The sequence below is a fragment of the Helicoverpa armigera genome, chromosome 3 (assembly GCF_030705265.1).
Source record: "Helicoverpa armigera isolate CAAS_96S chromosome 3, ASM3070526v1, whole genome shotgun sequence".
NCBI classification, from domain to species: domain Eukaryota; kingdom Metazoa; phylum Arthropoda; class Insecta; order Lepidoptera; family Noctuidae; genus Helicoverpa; species Helicoverpa armigera.
The window spans coordinates 10,950,775-10,969,646 of NC_087122.1; the positions used below are offsets into that span (position 1 = coordinate 10,950,775).

General features: G+C 36.5%; 3 protein-coding genes across 7 annotated transcripts in view; 1 reads left to right on the plus strand and 2 right to left on the minus strand.

Moving 5' to 3' along the window:
- Positions 1-300: 300 nt before the first annotated feature.
- Positions 301-4,106, minus strand: LOC110372921 (intraflagellar transport protein 74 homolog). The gene is made up of 11 exons (XM_064043530.1): positions 3,912-4,106; positions 3,353-3,479; positions 2,586-2,823; positions 2,293-2,489; positions 2,007-2,183; positions 1,789-1,914; positions 1,558-1,659; positions 1,146-1,451; positions 942-1,056; positions 715-824; positions 301-529 (listed from the first exon to the last, which is right to left on the minus strand). Exons 1-11 carry the CDS (start codon positions 4,016-4,018, stop codon positions 317-319), a joined length of 1,818 nt encoding a protein of 605 aa, XP_063899600.1. The 5' UTR covers positions 4,019-4,106; the 3' UTR covers positions 301-316.
- A 704-nt stretch (positions 4,107-4,810) lies between these two features.
- LOC110372892 (putative serine protease K12H4.7) lies at positions 4,811-6,269 on the plus strand. The gene has a single exon (XM_021329909.3). It carries the CDS (start codon positions 4,827-4,829, stop codon positions 6,267-6,269), a length of 1,443 nt encoding a protein of 480 aa, XP_021185584.3. The 5' UTR covers positions 4,811-4,826.
- A 253-nt stretch (positions 6,270-6,522) lies between these two features.
- LOC110372922 (uncharacterized) overlaps positions 6,523-18,872 on the minus strand; it is a 161,160-nt gene continuing 148,810 nt past the window's right edge. For 3 of the 5 annotated variants that reach the window (XM_064043652.1, XM_021329948.3, XM_021329944.3), the window contains 4 exons: positions 14,290-14,579; positions 11,492-11,585; positions 9,130-9,369; positions 6,523-8,405 (listed from right to left, as the gene is read on the minus strand). In XM_064043652.1, coding sequence (XP_063899722.1) covers positions 8,287-8,405; positions 9,130-9,369; positions 11,492-11,585; positions 14,290-14,579 — 743 coding nt within the window. In that variant the 3' untranslated portion in view covers positions 6,523-8,286. Of the gene's footprint in view, positions 8,406-8,961; positions 9,370-11,491; positions 11,586-14,289; positions 14,580-18,872 lie in introns of all 5 variants that reach the window. The other 2 variants (XR_010278175.1, XM_021329945.3) reach the window with 2 other exon arrangements.

The window sequence follows — 18,872 nt, forward strand, 5'->3', positions numbered from 1 at the left end:
TTGTACCAGCATAATTTGTGCTAACAGTACGCGTGCTAAGCTTGTGTCTTTCACATTCAGTGGCCCTATCAAATAAACTGGGTGTGAGATCTAACGGCGCCCACACAAAACTGCGATCCGTTTTTGACGGTAACCATACTTTCAAGTATGCGAATTCGCATCTCATCGCATCGCAGTTCTGTGTGGGAGCCCGAAACGGCATGAAAAACTGTGAAAACAGCAGACACAGCCTAATGTAGCGTTCATAGTATACCTATTACTTGTAAAACAACATAAACTATTCATAAAACATTTATTCTTCATTTACAACACTTTATCAATAAGATTTAACACTATTCAAGTCCTCTTTTATCTTTCTATTCAAAGCTGCCAATTCTTCCATGGCCTGTTTCTTCAAAGGTTCATAGTCGGCCTTTAGAGTAATTGAGGCTATATCTTCTTCTAGCACGGTCTTTCTATTCTCCAGTTGAGCTAGCTGGTCTTCTAAAGCGTTCAGCTTTGCGTACATTTCATTGCCGTCGAGACTGGCCTGAAAGATTCAATAGATTTTTATCAGGACTGGACAATGTATTAAATATGGATGAAAGAATGATCTGATTGAATGGTGAAGATCTTGAGTATGAAATTATATGGAAGAAGGTTATACTGTATAGTCATGTGATTTATTTAAAAAAAAATGAAAGATTGAGGAGCTATAGAAATAAGTTTGCTAACCTGCAATTTCTTCAATTTAGCCAATGCTTCTTGTACTGCACTTTCAGTGGGAGCCAATTTTTCCCTGAGCTGTTGCATCTCAGTTTCTAACCCTTTCTTTTGTTCTTCACCTGGAATTGAGAAACATTTGAGAATTATTTCTAGCCTTCTGACTTCAGGAACAGGCTCATGCCATTTTCTCATGAACACCGGTAGTTATTGTATTGTTGTGTCAACTTTTAAGTTACCTTCGTCACGAAGTTTTTCCAAATCTGACAATGTTATTAGTTCCTCTTGCATGACTTTAGTCTTCTCTGGCAACGTTTGTAACTCTGTCGCTAATCGCTCCCTTGTTGCTTCAGCCTGTAACATCAATCAAAAAGTATTATAATACCAACATCAACCGTAGGTATTCAATTTCAAAGGCAGTTCCAACGAGATTCTTCTTTTACCTTCTTCAAATTAGCCTGGAACCTTTCGTAATCCTTCATCAAAATATCTGCAGATTTTTTGGTATCATCATACTGAGATGTGTACCCTTCTTTCTGTTTCAATGAATCTATTTCACTCAAATCCAAGTCAATGTTAGAACTACTGTGTTCTAAAGCAAAGACGATATCTTTCTCTAGCTGTTCTATCTTTTCTTGTTCCTTTTTGAGATTTTCTTCGTAAGTAGCCATGAATGTGTCCATTGTTTCTTCTCTCTTTTTCAGTTCACGATATTTTTGATGACGTTCAGAATTTCCTTCTTCTAGATCCTGAAAATTTAATTTAACATCATTTAGTGTTCTTTTACTCGTATTGGCTAAGAAAACCTTTTGAGTTTGTATGAAATTATATTTACGAATTGAATGTTGCACTTACCTGTTCAGCTTGCTCAATTAGTTCTTGTACTTTCTTAATCTGCTCTTTTAAATTCGCTGCGTTACTGTCCAGCGACGCAATTGCGGCATTGTCTTCACGAACCTAAAAGCAACATAAGCTATCATCATAAGCCCGTCCTGTTTGTATTTTCCAAGTACATTCATAAGTGTGAACAATTTTATAGTGACATTTTACTGTCTGTATAGATAGCTAATCATCTAAGATTTTTACCTGAAGTAAAAGTTTCTCGCGCTCCTCTTGTGGGTCCAATCGGTTGTTCATTTCATTTTTCATGTTGTCACGTTTTTCTTCAGCTGCGACTAGTCGACGATGTAGCTCCAATAGATGGACCTTTATCTATGCATCAAATGTAAAAGGGAGTCTATAAATATAATTACGGTCTTAATCTAATATTAACAGTTATTTGATTTTCTGTTTGTATTACTTACTTGAGATCCAGATATCTCTTTACTAAATTCATCTTTCTCCCTGTTGAGGTGATCGATTTGCGTCCTCGCTTGCTCAACCTCCTCCCTTAGTGCGGCAGCAGTTGCTTCTAACTCATTGTATTCGTCTTTTTGCTCTTGTGTCATTTCTGCTAGTAATTTTGTTATGGTCGATTGTTCCTGCAATTTCGATATTGATATTATTAGTTACTTCAATATGATTAAAAAGGCTTGTTTTACCAAAGTTTTGGACTTCTAGAACTACTGATCTATATCTAGTTACAATTACCTTATCCATTTGTTCCCTCAATTGCCGCAGCTGATTCTCCTTCCTCTGTTTCTCCATGAAAACTTGTTCCACTTCTTCTTGCATCTTCTGATTGCTTAATTCTAGTTCTCTCGTCTGTTCTTCTACTGATTGTTTGTTAGCCTCTCCATTGGCTATACGTATTGCTGTGTTGTAATCTGCTAGACGTCCTTGTAAATCTGGAATAATATCAGTGTCACTTTTATATGTACTGTTTTTGTTATGAAATACCTATCTTGCTAGCCTTTATTAAAAATCCATCTGTTATATCTTACCAGTCAACTCCAATGCTAACTCCCTTACTCTCTTCTCATAATGTTTCTTAGCGGATCTCTCTCTTTCTCCCGCATCGGCCTGTTCACTCAATCTGGCTATCTCAGCTTTCATCTCCCTGACTTTGACTTGCATCAGCTCTTCCCAGTATCGTTTATCTTGCAGTTGCCGCGTCCGAAACCCTCTGGCGGTACCAGTCCTAAGTCCTGATATTCCTTGCTGCGTTATTGGTCTGTCGATCTAGATAGCAAGTTTTTATTCAGACTTAGGTATAAGATTATGGCGATCGCTTAGTTTTGAAACAGTATTTTTCGAAGATACCCATGCGAACAAAATAATTTATGCATAACATTACGTAGGTCTATAATAATTTGTACATTTTGTTAAGATTATTAGGATCTCTCTAGAAAGCAATTTAAAATCAAGTGAACAAAACTTGGCAACAGATCAAGTAAATTCAAACTACAACAAGTAATTCTGCTAGACCTAAGGATGCAGTGAGCCTGTTTGTTCTGCGTGAATCGGATTCCCAATAATCAACAAAATGTAGGGTAGCTGTTTGTAATTAAAACCGAGCCGTTTGTAGCTGACTATGGATGCTGTAAAAGATCTGAAATGTCGGGATTATATTAATATAACCGTGATAAAATCCACAAAAGTAGTTTTAATTACATGGTTCATATCCGCGTATGTGTTAGAAATCAACAACGTCAAAAAATTTTTAGAACTTTCCTGAACTTTCCCCACTGAACATGGTTATGGATCTTACCATTGAAAATCCTGTCATCGCTGTAGGCTGCCTACTGGCTGTTGGAGGCGCTGGTCCGAACCCTGCCGTGGACAGCCGTGAAGCTGTACTGCCTCTGTATGCTGATGTCGGCCTCATCGTGCTGCTTCTAAAACGTCAGTACGTATGAAGGAAGGAAGTATTCTCTTTTTGCACTAACAAATTTTTGATAACATAGCGTAGTAGCTGGCTATCTGCCAAGAAAGTATTCAAACTATTTTTCTATTCTATTATTTTATTCAATGAACCTTTATATGTATTGTAGAAACTATGTGACATACTAGAGAAAATTAAAATTGTAGATTTTAAGAGGATTCAAAGCATTTGTCATAGAATTTTACACCAGTTAATTAGCTAGCAAAACACATCACTCACAGCTTTATCAGTATACAGATATGGTAGCCTAGGAAAATGTCAACCACGCTTCGCGAAATTACGCAAATGCAATAGAATCTAACGCACTTCACACTACATTCGCTCATGTGTACGTATATGCGACGTACTTACATAACATACACAAAATAAGCAGTAATAAGCTCACCTAGACACAGCTGAGCCTGTATTCGTGTACTCTCGGTAACCCCGTCTAGAAACCGGCCGAGGGGCGTCTGGCCGTTTCCCCCCCGCGCTTCCCTCAGAAAAATCCATAATAATGCCAAGTAATTAATTATTTTTTTCACATAAAACAGGGTCAAGTGTCTCAAATTGTCGACCGGCGCATTGGATTTGTTGTTGATATGCGTTGCCATAGAAACGGGACTGACAACCTCTTTACTTTTTGCTGTTGTGCCAGCCAGTGTTTGGTACTGACACTTTAGATGTTTATAGTTTTTAATCAAAATAATAAAGTAGTCATTGAAGAAAAGCGTTACAAAAAACAGTTTTCTTTTTAGGTGTCCGGGTTAATTAATAATGGCATACCTAAGTGTCATGAGGTTATTTATTTGTTCCATTTTTCTTGTTCATAGCAAAGAATTACTCGTCACTTTATTATTGAATACTAGCCGTTTTCCCGCGGTTTCACCCGCGTCCCGTGGTAACTCCTGCCCGTACCTGGATAAAATATAGCCTATGTTACTCGTGGATAATGTAGCTTTCGAATGGTGAAAGAATTTTTATAAACTATCTAGTAGTTTTTGAGCCTATTCATTACAACCAAACAAACAAACAAAGTTTTCCTCTTTATAATATTAGTATAGATTATAGATCATTTGCGCAAAAGAGTAGGCAAACGTATAGTATTTAGATGTGTATCTACGTAATAGAACCTATCCAAAATAACGTTGCGTGACAAACTTTTGAATTAATCACCCGCATATGAGCCTACTTTAACTGATAGTTTAAATATGTATGACGTTCGTTCCAAATAGCTAGCAATTACTAACACTCGTTCTCGGAGCCTACAAAATTCATTCAACATCAGTCCATCAGATAGGCCCAACGGGACTTAAATAAAATGTATTTCGCAGAACTTGCAATAATATTATCATCTTGCTTTTCTTCAAACGGTTTCGGACTCAACGGCCTCAGCAATGGTTATCGATTCTTCATCAAAGAACTGAATACATCATTAAATTTATTTGATGCGCCTGAGATTGAGACAAACTGGATCGAACAACCACTGGACCACTTCGATAGTAATGAAACCCTTACGTGGAAGATGAGGTACTTCGAAAGGCTGGACTTTTGGAGAAACAAAGGACCAATATACTTATTCATCAATGGTGAAGGTGAAGCAAGCGAGTGGTTTCTTCGAACCGGCATAATGTATGATTTAGCAAAAGAAACTAAAGGAGCTATGTTTCTATCAGAACACAGGTATTACGGAAAAAGCAAACCTTTTAAGAAGATCAATACAGAATCCTTAGCTTACTTGAGTTCCAGACAAGCTCTTGCAGATCTAGCAAAACTAATTGAAACGATTAAAATGTCATCTGAGTATAATGAATCAAAAGTTGTTGTGGTAGGAGGTTCTTACGCAGGCAACTTAGCGGCTTGGATGAGACTTCTCTACCCGGATTTAGTTGATGCTGCTATATCTAGTAGTGCTCCAGTTTTAGCCAAAAAGGATTTCTACGAATACCTAGAAAATGTGAGTGATGACTTCGAACAACAAGGAACATCTGGATGTTATGACAAAATTGTTGAAGTTTTTAAGAGGTATGATGAATTATTCAAAACCGATTCTGGTATAGCTCAGCTTAAAGAAGAAGAACAGATTTGTAACAACACAGACATGGGCAAACCAGAGAACAAACAGTTGTTTTTCCTCGATAAAGCTTCTGAATTTATGTATGAAGCTCAATATGGAACTCCTAAGAGCATTAAAAATTTATGTGATGAAATAACAACTTATTCAAAAGTATTCTCTGCTAAAGATGATGAAACTGATTTGTGGAGCGAAAGGAATAATTGTTTTGATTACGATTTTGATGCAATGGTGGAGGCTATGAGAGACGTTGACTGGGTTATGTCGTGGACTTACCAAACTTGTACAGAGTTTGGTTACTTCATGACCACTGCTTCAGAGAATCAGCCTTTTACTGATAATATACATACAGACCTGTTTTACAGTTTATGTACTAAAACGTATGGTCCAGAATTTGACGAAAGAAGAATTGATGAAGGTATTGAACGTTCTAATGAATTGTATGGTGGTTTGCAGCCTAATGTAACGAATGTAGTTTTTGTTAATGGTGACTTAGATCCGTGGCATAGACTCGGCGTTTTAGAAGATGTTTCATATGATGCCCCAGCTAAAATTATACCTTTGTCTTCACACTGTAGGGACTTGTTTTCAGATAGATCTAGGGATCCCGAAGAGTTGAAAGAAGCTAGGAAGTATATAAAGTATTTGATTAAGAAATGGATAGGTGCTGGAGAGTATAAAATGCCTTAGATCTGATGGCATAACAAGAGCATATGATAAGCTGTATGTCAGAGGTGCCTGGGCTGATGCCCGTGACCCTAATTTATGTGCTTCTGACGTCACACTTATTTCTTCTTTCGTTTTAGTTACTGCCTTATATACTTTCCCTATGTACTCCCTTTAACTCCCTTATGTAGTTATGAAATGGTGTATATAATAGTGTATAAAATTGCCTTTACTTGGTTTATTCTTCATAAATGTGAAAGGGAGAATGAAACGAATGTTTTATTAAAATAATTGTATATTTACTCATAAACGTTCTTCCTTATGATAGGTTACTCGATAACCAACACCCAATGCTACACAATACAAGTGGATGTTGATGTTATATTACTTAAATTCGTAATAGCAGCAGTATTTTACATTTTGCCAGAGTCATTCGACCCTTTTATCATAACATTTTTCTTTGAAAATGCTTTACTTATCTAATTGCAATTATCAATAAGTAACTTGACAGTTAAATTGATCTTGTTTTGTATAAAAAGTTACATTTACAGAACATGTTTTAATACATTTACTCATCGTAGTCCGTTTTCCTCTATCACCGTCTTTGATTTGGAAAAATACTATAGTTTCACGTGTATATTCTCATCTTAAAGTATCATTATAATTATCTACAATAATGCATAAGATACAATATTTTATGGTAACCTGTGTAGCACCTCCGAATTTTTGAAGCTACAATTCAGTTTTTGAAGCAAATAAAATAAGATATGGTAAAAAGAACCGTGTCTCTATAGAACACAGTTTTTCCAAAGAATATAATATTTTAATGTATGAGTTTATCAGTTAAAATATAACACTTAATGTGCTACAAATACAAAACGTATCTAAATATACAAAAAATATTAAAACCTTAAAATTAATTGTGACAATAAATTACATTTAAATTGTCAACGTAGTTGTACAAAACTAGATCATAATTAATATTATGATAAATTGAGTATTGGGAAATATATCAGGAAATACGTGGATATAGACCTTAATATGATATTAAAGAAGAGAGATATTTACAAAAGTATTAATTAAAACTATAATTGAATTCCTACCTTATTCCTACATGTCGCATTTGAAAATATGCAATTTACATGCCAATTACAAATAATATTATATTAACAATATGTGATGTTTGAAGGGCGAAAATTGTTGTTCGTATACTAATATAGCATTTTGTTCTTCAATTAAAATAAATATTGCAGTCACTTTGTTCGATAAAACAACATGAAATGTTTGAAAACAGCACGTCTAAAAAACCATCTTAACTTTTTGGAAATTGCAACAATTACAATAGCAAAAATATTTCAAAATCCCTAATTGTTTTAAATTTTCCCAACCCTGTTTTGACTAGGATTGCCACTTAAAAATTAAAATAAAAAAGAGAAAATACTTTAACGACAAGACAATTGTGATGACATTGAACACGCAAATCGTTAAAAATTGGCAGTGAAAGTTAACTTATTGGTTTAATTAATTAACGCTAAATTTTTACAATATTCAGTTAAATACTTTACTCCTAACGTGTTGGTAAACTCGATTACTATATGCTATACTTAATACTTAGACATAATACGTTGATTATAGGATTACATATTGATGTATACTAGAAATCTCGATAATATTCGCAATACCATAACGCAAATCTCTTGCTCCACATACAAAAAATAAACAATTGCGTCATTGACGTAAACACAATTTTTAAATTCATTTTATTTTACAAATCTTTGAATATTTACAACAATAAAGAATAATATATTTCAAAGATACTGCCACATCGATTCTTAATTTCATACCTGTCTTCATGCACCCTAAAACCAGTTAAATTACATTTCAATCTTTGGTTACATGATTGTTTACTTCATTTGAAAAGATTGAATAAATCGTCTACATAGAAATCGTACCAAAATGTACTGATATTTCTCTATATCGATTTGACAGTATCCTTTGCTTATGTCTAGATTAAGTTGCCAGGTGTCAGTTGGTTCGCACTCTAGTCCCACTCTCCAATGAACATGTGACGCGCGTGAGGTGCTGGTGGTGGGGGGAAGCCACGCCCAGGCATGGGCAACCGTCCGTACAGCGCGTATGGATCATAGTGCTGTTCTCCGTCTGCAATAAATATCGACATCTATGTTTTAGACGACTGAATACTCTTAGGTACCTTATTAATGTGGTTTCAGTTTCTGCTTGTCAGGTCTAGGCTGTTCGGCATTACTTAATATAAACTTACTGAGGAACTAAATTTGTTCTAGGCAAACTGACGACTTACAGCGGAGTTAGTGGAGATGTTACAAACATTTAAGGATAAGCAACAGGGTATGTTAATATTAACAGACGGACTAATTGGTTTAGTTACAATACGACCTTGAAAACGGGACAACAACGCGATGCTGAAAACATTTTGCGAAGTCTAAAATTCTGCTGCCTAGTCTGGACACCTAGTGTATTTGCAAAGTACATCTAAGGATGATAGCAAAGCTTTCGAAAATTTGGCAATTGAGAAGAATCAGATTTGACAAGACTGTCAAGAAAAAAGTAAAGACGTGAATTCTTGATACTGGTGAAATGAGAGATGAACTCAGAAGTGTGAAAAGTGAAGAAACGAAGCTTACAGGCGAGTTGTGCTACCAAGCGAAGCGTCTAATATAACAGAAAGTTTAAATACCAAGATTGGAGCGAAGAGTCCGCGTTGAGGCGGTGGAATTAAAGTGCGGGGTTAGTCTGTATATACACTAGCGTGGCTGCTGGATCACGAGGGGTCGCAGCCGTTTGTCCCTGTTCGGATAGAATTGGAACATGAGCTTCTCTTTTCTTGGTAGACGATCGTACGCACCGATTCCGCTCTCGTAAGAGCGAGCGTGCCACAAAGCCTGTGGCGGCATCGGCGCGTGAGCGAACGGCGCCATGTGCGGCGGGAATGGGCCGGGGTGAGCGTGAGCCACGCTGTAGCGCTTGCTGGGCACTGGAGCCTCCTTCAGAGTCAGACGTTCAGTCATCGAAGGCAAGACCTTCGCGCCGTTAGTCTTCACGAAGTTGGGCACGCGCGCTCGCAGACCACAGTAGTAAGGATCATCTGTAATCAAAATAAAACCACATGGTTACGTTAAAATCACATTACACGCTCAACAAGCGCCTATAGGCATGTTAGTACCTGGAAACGAGCCTTTACATAACATGGTTATCGTTCACCTATTCCTATGTTAGAAATTGCGCACACATTCGTCTATAAAACGGAACGCATGCACGTTCTGTTCCATGTTCCGCATCCTACGCCTGGCTCGTTCCAAATACCGACGATTCAAATATCAAGGATACGCCAAAATGCCAGCCGGCGGTTGCGACACCGAGCCATTGTCTGCTTATAACCTCTGCACTGAGCTCCTCTTATGAATGGAAGGTAAGTGCTTTCAAATTAAAACGTGCGAATGCGATCCAAAAACGTCATATCCGATCAGCCGTGTCGTATGTGGTATGCGTCAAACGTGTCTCGACATTGACACTCAGGAATCCGTGAACACCGAACGCAGCCTATGTTACGTAATGCGCAAAATTCATTTGCATAACACTTCCGAAATTCGAACTTACACGTCAAAGTCCTTTTACGTTTAAGTTTACCGTCCAAAGTGTATTCAAACGTAAACTGGGCTCATATTTCAAAAGAGACTTCACCTCTTTGTCGGGTCGATATAACTCTTAATATTTTAAATAGTATCTACTCCTTTTAAGACGGTGCTTGTGGTGTTTGAGTAAGTGTCCCCTTGTAATCTGTGATGTATGGCCATGCTCTTGATACACTACCTAGGTACTTGCTTGTCTTTTTGTGAACAAAAAGTTCCTTAGAAACACAAATTCCATTTTAAGGTGCATTTTCTGTGGAGTCTCGCTAAATATAAATCTTAAGGCTTTGTTGAATTAACTTTTTGTATTTTTACCAACGTAGATTTGATAAATGGAAAAATATATATCTATTTTGCAAATAAAAAAGGATGGATTTAATATTATGGACTATCATCAGAACACAATACAATAAAGTCGACAACATCGACGACCAAAGAAAAAAGCCAGTAGGTAAATCAGTTTTTATCACAGAAACATCAATAGCAATCCAGTTCATTGTGCCCATAACCTTAAGTCCATATTCCATATTTTATAAATATTGCTTTAAATCACATTGTGCGTGGACATGGGTTTATAAATGATGATCTGGCTAGATATGTTGATATAAAGGTTCACACTTGCAAGTACTCGCACTGTGGCTGTATAAATTGCAACTCGCATTCATAAATCCATTGCATTGTCAACTGCAGCGTGTTCAAATAGACAGTTCTGGTCGCAAAGGACGGTGATTGCTTGACTAATATCGCTGGTGGTAAATAATATCTTTGTCATTGGACGTTTGTGAAATGTAATAGAAAGTTTTGTAATTTACTCGCGGTGCCGTAATGAAATGACGAATGTGCTGTCCTGTCAAATTAAATGCTATTGAGTTTCTTAAAATTAATGTCAGGTAGTTGACTCCCAGTCAATTTACGATGAATAGATTTAGTAGATCTATATAAATAAATACTAACAGTTTTCATGTAGAAAAAAAAAGGAAAATAAAAGAATAATGGAGACGGAGACCTAACAGCAGATCTTAATTTAGATAGAAAAGAAAGCCCATAGACATTTGTCGGCGAAAAAATCACTAAGTAGCCGCCCTCTGATATCAGCTGAACCTATTTGTCCATTACTGAAGAATTATGAGCTTGGTAATGACCAAACACGGGAGGCAATCCTGGGCCCGGTCTCAATGTAGGCGCCTCCAAGAACTTTGCCTTTTAAATACTGTTATTACCCATTCAGCAAGACAGAACATTGTGATACTACGAAGAGAATTTATACTGTCCAAGTAATTAATGCAGAATTTTGTCTGTTTGTTTTTTCTTGATGCCCTTTGTTTCTCGCGAATGGTAAAGTTAATTGAAGCCCGGTAAGTTATGAATGGCTTTAGTCAACGTAATTAGACTCTTTTAATTTAAATGGAGAGATTTAAAGTTTCAATTGTTTTGTGCTGCAGAGTAGGGGCTTATTCTAACTGATTCTTTTTATTTCTGTTTTGGTATCCATCAGCAATATTTTTTCCCTCGATTCTCTATCAACGTCTGGTATTATTTTCTAAGTTTTATTAGTACGAAGCATATGAGATTACTCACCGTATTTCTTGTTGTCTTTGCCCTTATCTGATTTGCCTCTTGGGAACTGTGTTGGCACGCGTCCATCGTGGCCTTCGATGTCATCGTAATCAGGCTGTGAAACAAATTGTTACAAATATTTATTAGAAATGGTATTATTATAAGCTTTGTGAAAATATAATCTAAGATAATTTAGTTGGATAAATAGTGTCTTCATAGAATAAAATTGTAAATAAAATGGAGCAAGATTCTAAAACGTTTTTGACGACTTGAAAGGCTGATAGCGCCTAAGCCTAAGGGAACACCCAGATCGCAATTACATTGTAATATGTCCACTAAACAACACAACTTGCGCCTTAGAACATGTAAAAGCAAGTAATTCACGTATAAAACACGATGCAAAAATCAGATGCAATAATATGAACGTGTGGGCGCCGTACAATCTTTTACCTTGTAACGAACCAAAGATGGCATCAAAAAACAACGAATCATGATATATAAAACTCATAGGAACAGGATCTTATCAAATAAAGGTTATGGAAACCACCCCGGCAAGACATATCGGTTCACGCAGTATATTTTCTTAATAAACACCTAGCAGGCATAAAAGTGAAGCGTAACAGACACACAAAGGACATTGTTCATTTGTATGGTGTCAGAAGCTAAGGAGACTAGGTAAACCAATAAAAGAGTAAAGCCGACGCGACGATACTATGTAGTCGCTATCATTTATCTTGGGAGGCGATGAGATGTGAGATACGTCAGAGTTATCTCCCCGCTGGGCGACCATTGTCCACTCCACACAGTTGCGATAGCGCATGTCCACAATTATCTGACAAGGAGTCGGCACCGACAGCCGTTAATCGGATTGAACTTTCACCTCCATTCGATGTTTGTATCTTTACAATTGTTATGATTTATGCAATGATCGATGAATACGTTTTTGTGGTAGAAGAATCAATCGTTGACGTGAATAGATAAGTACATGACAGCCACCTTACAACCCTAGATTGAAGTGTGATGAATGGTCTGTATGGTAATAATAGCTGTTCCTTTTTTGCTGTTCAAACAACTCGCTCTTAAAGATTCTAAGAACTTTGGGATTCTGCAGAGAGACGATGGTGGATTCTGATTAATTTAACACCATTTGATACGCATTATATCGATTCTATATCCATTAAACAACCTTCTATAAACAGATTCAAATAATAAAAGCTTCTATGTAGTAGCAAAAACTCAATTTGACGGCGACGGAAAAATAAATGACTTGCAGATAACAGAAGTAAATGCTTAAATCGATAACCAAAATCAATACGCTAATGTAAAAGAACCAAATAAGGAAGGTGGTTATGTCAAAATACATCTAAAACCGGACAGTGTAAATGACACTAATGAAAGAAAGGATTACTTTAATTGGAATTTGAAAATGTGGTCGATATTTTAGGATCGAATTTAAATACCTTTTTCCTTTTGCGTGCACTTGACTTTTTTGGATATATTTTGGAATATTTGAGAACTTAAGCTGACATAAGACCCGGTTCGGTCTTGATTGATAAAGTCGTATTAAGAGACACGGTGCATATTTCACTGGCGAGCGATTTTCTGATTACAGACGTCATCCATTATTTATTCGTTCGGGGACAATTTTGAATTTCAATTTGCATAAATCGTACTTGTATCACTAAGTAGATTGTGTGTTTCGTTTTATACTTTAGCTTTGTCAAATGTCCATTAAGAGTTAACAGAGATTTATGCTTATTCATTTCAGTTTACTTTTTCCTTGGTGCAATTTTGGGAGTTGATTGTTTCAAATGCATCGAAAGCATTTGTGTTAAAAAGATCCCATGTTGAAATTGAAAATAAGCGTAGAAGAATACAATTAAACATTGGTAGTTCCACAGCTCATACTCAATTCTTGAACATCTTTGTCAAAGCCAACACTCGGAGACAACGGAAATGTACAAATTGCTCTTAAAAAGAAACAAAAGTCGAAAGAACAACTAAAAGAAACCTGAATAATCAGGGACATAAAATATACAAAGATCACCGTGCTGGCGGTGTGTTTATTATAAGACGAGATGTAATAAAAATTACATGTAAATTATTGTAATAAAAATAGCCGTGCCATCTCAAAAGCACCTCGATGCACCAACTTAACAATGAAAAAATAATTCGTAAAGCAATTTTCACTTCGGAAATTACTTCGACGATCCGCAACCGCATCTTACATTTTATATCGAGATAGAACGTCTTCATGTTTATTATTATTCAATCATGAAACTACCCTCGTAAATCATGTCTTATTAAATTCAATTATGGGCAATAGGTACTTTTAAAGAAGTAGTTGAAAATTGGAACACGTGTCTGCTGACTGTTAGGTGACTTCGCGATTAATTTTGTTTTTATAGTCGTCTGGGTCTTTATTGGTTATCGTTTTATTAGTCCACTTCGTATTCCATGTCCGTATTATTAAGTGGTCTTTTTCTTTCTAGACGTCTTTTATGTTTGAATGAATGAATCTGAGTTCAATACGAACTTATTTTCGAATTGGTTGGCTATCAGAAATCTTTTAGCTAAACTATTTTGGGCAAAATCTTTATATTTGACAAACTACAGAGTAAGTGCGATCTTTGGTTTCCTACAGAACGTAATCAATATCTCTGTCCTACTAAAAAAATGTCACCATTCTCTCGTTCATTCTCATCTTCTTAGTGCTTCTATTTGTAAGTTTGTAGTATCAGAAAGTCTGAAACTCCGTGACAATTTAAGCATGCAAGGTGCAAAAGGCATGCAGAATGTCACCAAAATCGATAACTCACTTTGTATCCACGTACCTTGGGAATATCAGCGGGCCCATACCCATTCTCCCTTGGTGGTAGCTTCGGAGGCTTGTCACCTCTCCTCTGGCCCATTTGCATCATCAGTTGTTCCCTGGTCGCGGCTACTACTCCATGTCCATTATTCTGGTGTCCGTTGTGTCCATTGTGACCATAGCCTCCGGAGCTGCCGCTAGATCCTGAGCCATTTGCGTTGGAGCTGGCGATGCTGTACGGGTCCTCGTCGGGAATTGGAATGCGGGGTCGGTTCTTGATGTCCAGCAGTCTTTGAACTGTTGACAAAGATGTACATGAAGTTAATGGATGTTTTATTGAAGAGTGTGTCAGAAAGGTCGTCGAACATTTGTAAATGTCAAACTTCTCAATGGTAAACATAATTCATTTATTCTATTTAACTGATTTTATTGGATAATGCACACTCAAATTATAATCGTTGTCAAGGTAGTATTTCAATTTGTCCTAATCGTATATCATAGACCAGAGTTTAAAGCAGTCAAAGGTCAAGCAATCTGCATCTCAGATATTAATGAAGCAATATAAATTCTATTCAGAGGTAAAATATTGTATAATAACAAGTTTCCAAAAAGATTATCCAACAGTTTGAACACACAACAATTGGAAACATTTAGAGGCGCTTGCGCAACTTGCAACGCGAATGTTACTTCGTGATGTTGAGATCGGATGGCAATCACTCCTCTTCACGACTTCGAACAACCTACGATTATTAAAGCGACGCCAAAGGTCTAGTGTCTTCATTCCACTACAGATCACTTATTACCCGTACTTCGTCCCTAATCATAAAAATAAACGAATCGTCCGCGATTAACCAACTTTAGTATTACACCGCAAGGTTGAATGCATAATATTCAAACAATAAACGTAAATTCATACGAATATTGACTGTTTAGTTGCGAAATATTAAAGTGTCTATAAAATTTATTGCATGAGCGACGGTGCGGTACAAAAGACGAATAGTGACAACTGCATCCATCATAGCATATGGCGTCGACTTGTCGATGCTGTCCTAAATGTTTTGTTTGCTCTTTATATACATGTCAATCATTATGAGTAATTACGAGGAACTTAGTAATAAATTGGTACCTACACATTAGGCAATTACATTAAAAATAAATCCTAATTGCACCCTTTCATTACGATGATTGCAGTTTACAACCACTTACAAACATTGCTATTACGATAATTTAACTGGATATTAAATATTATTTCTTCAATCATAATTCAAAAGCTTTTAGTTTGAACAGCAATTACAGTAATTTTGTTAAGGAAGTTAAAGCTTGCCATTTCATAGATTTCCAGCGTCGACATGATAAAGATGTTGTGGAAGCGATAAACCTTTGTTTCGCACATAATCTAAGCGTACAAGATATACCTGTGTCTGGAAATACCGTAGACGCCATGTCGCAACGGGATTAGAATCCAGATTAGTTCAGCCAATGAGCTGAATGCTAATAGCCGAGGAACACTGGCTGCTTTTAAATGCTCAGAAAATTACGTGTGTCTATTTACAAAAAATAATAAAATTGTATTCTTTGGTCTATTTGTGGTATGCGACTCAAGAGCATCTTTGCGAAGCTCCAGTTGGTGTTTCAGATCATGAATAGATAAAAAATTTTCCTCCTCAAGTGCCAAAAAAATAAAAGGCTTTAAAATTTTATTCGCGTAGAGACCATCTAAAGTACTTAAATCTTAACGTTTCTCTTGTATAATTTTATCAGATTACAAAAATTACATCGCAACCATGTCAGAACTCCAATTTAGGGCTACTAAAATCTGTATAATGTTCAAATCACTTTCGATCTCCATGCTTCCTCTTGTCATCAATCGGAGTTTTGCATAATCGTCAGTCACGATTCACGTCTGTTCAAGCCTTTAATGATTCAATTGGCGCTCGTTACCAATTCAAAGTGAATTTAATGGGTTTATGGGCTACGATTGCATTCGTATGATCCAGTTACCAACTATGACGAACGAAGGTCTCATTATGAAATCGAAATTCGAATGTGTGATGTAGACAATGAAGTGGGCTTGGATTGATTGAACAAGAAACATGTTACTTATGTAGATCTTATCGGATTTAAAAGCAACGAGTTGCTATTTAACAAAGTATAGGGAGAGTAAACGATTAGCAATCCATACATATCGGTTAATTATGAAAATAAAGTAACACACGAATAAAATAACAATGTATAAACTCCATGACACGAAGGTTAAGTTTTGATGCTATATCGGCAAAAGCGACCAGTCTCCACGTTTAAGTGTCACGACTTCCATACAGAAAACATTAGCTACGTTACTCAATAGATTTATTTGAGTTCCTTAACAGATAAACAGTGGCTAGACCGCGAAACCACTGCAGAAAATCTATGAACGCATCTTATCCGTGGCGGAAAATCACGGGAATCTCGCTGTGCGGTTTCTTTCCCATAGCCTCACTATGATTTGTGCAAAACCAATATTAGATGTTGAATTGCTGTTAACTTGCCTAGATGGGGTTAGTTAGAAATTTCCAGTACGGTTTGAGTGAAATGAGGTGCAATACATTTTGAGATCGATGTGAGATTGCATTGTTGCACAACAATAAGCAGACTACTGAGAAGTGAGGCTCTGCATAGCTGATGCGGTTGCGTGCTATGGGAACTAAATCAGATTTGAACATTATTTATATAATAACACCTCGATTCACACTTGTTGCTTATTTCAAAGGACGTGCAAATTACTCGCTGTAATACAAATTTCCTAGTCCTATGAATAAAACAGGAGTGTGGAGAGGTAACTCAATCACAGACGTTATGATGACGCACGCTTAGTGCCCGTAGATCCAACATGTGATTAATTTCCGGAAGTCTCTTTGGGCAGTCGATTGTATGTACATTATTACTGGCCGATCACCTTGCTTTAAAGAAAACCGGATCACTTTGGACCGAGCCCTCAATAATTACAATAAGAACACGACAGCTGATGATCCTGGTTTAAAGGCCATCTCCTATATGAGACATCTGTAGCATATAATCAATTTAAGGTCAGACTGGACTTTCCGCACTATTTAATTTTTTCTCTCCTACTTAAAACTTCAATAAACCCAAGGTTAATACAACTTGGTAAAACGCTCGCGGTTGCGCGTGAGAATATTACCGTGCATTATAAGAATTTAATTTTGTATATTCGTCAGTTAATGATAAGTGTAGAGGTCGTCCCATTGTTCCATAATACCTGTGCCACAGTCTCCGGAGGTCTAAGACAAGGTAACTGTAACATTGTCAGATCTTTGGGTGCCTCTAGTCATCGTCTACGTATGCAAACATACGCCCATTCAATGGTAATTATTGTTAACGTTGATGACGCGTGACTGATGTTCGACAGAGGCCTTGTAACTGATGATACAGAAGGACCTAAAATAAACATTACTGCTAATGGCATTATTCTCCTAAATGTTAATGATGACGCTATCGATGGGAGAGCTAAAAACAGATGTTCAAACGTATAAAGAAACGTCATTAGTTGTGACTCCCACAGGTTGATTTGATAAATGCCGTTCACAATGCAGTATTATAATGTAATATTTTTGTGTTTTGAGATAAAGTGGCAAGAGGTAACTCTTCAGTGGACCCATGTTTCTCTGTCCATGATATCGGTGTTAGGCAATTTATTCGCTATGACACGTATTGTGCGTTTATGTCCCTTAATGCTGCTATTGCAATTTTTCTGTTGATTTTGCTTGTTTTCTCTGCTATTGTTGTGGCGTGAAATCGTTTGCTGCCCCTGTCAACCTTAACGATGCGACGTGGCCGGTAACAGATTTAGATTATTTAGGACCGTAGCTTGCAGGTTCATTTGTAACTTCACTTTTATTTCCAAAGACTATTTGTACAAAAACGACCATGATCTTTTTAAAGCCCTTCAATTTAAGGTAGTATAAGTTCCACTTATTTATTTCGTTAAACATATTTATTGGTAGGCGTACATTTCTCTGAGGTTATATTCAAATTGATTTTTTTAAATCATTAGACCAGTTTCGTGTAGCATGTAATTATCAAAATATGCGGAACATTGGACACGATGTTTGTTAGACATTTAATTGGTTTTGTGACCAATTTATACGTTAGGTAGAGTGCTCTGAAGCAATATGTAGACGAAATCATTTCCTGTATAGTTTTTGCTGGGTTTAATGAAGAACTATTGATCGTGGTTAGATGGTATTTACGTGTGTGTGTGGGTCGTGCGTAGTTGATTTAATTATAGGTTCTAGTTAGACGCGTGGATTGTCAACACAATTGGTATAAAAAAACTAATAAGTATTATTACAATTTTTGATACTTAATGTCTCAATCAAACCTATTTTTTGTTTAAATAAATCAGTTAATCGCACCTAAATACTTGCTATGGATTTAAGTTCAACCCACAGATTAATAGCCCCATCATTTCCCACAAGCATCACCAACTGACCTCATCAAAAATATTTTGCTAAAATCATAACTCGCCTACCTTGACCATGCTTTACTTAATGAAGCCTATATTTAAAAAAATAGACAAAAACAATTCATATT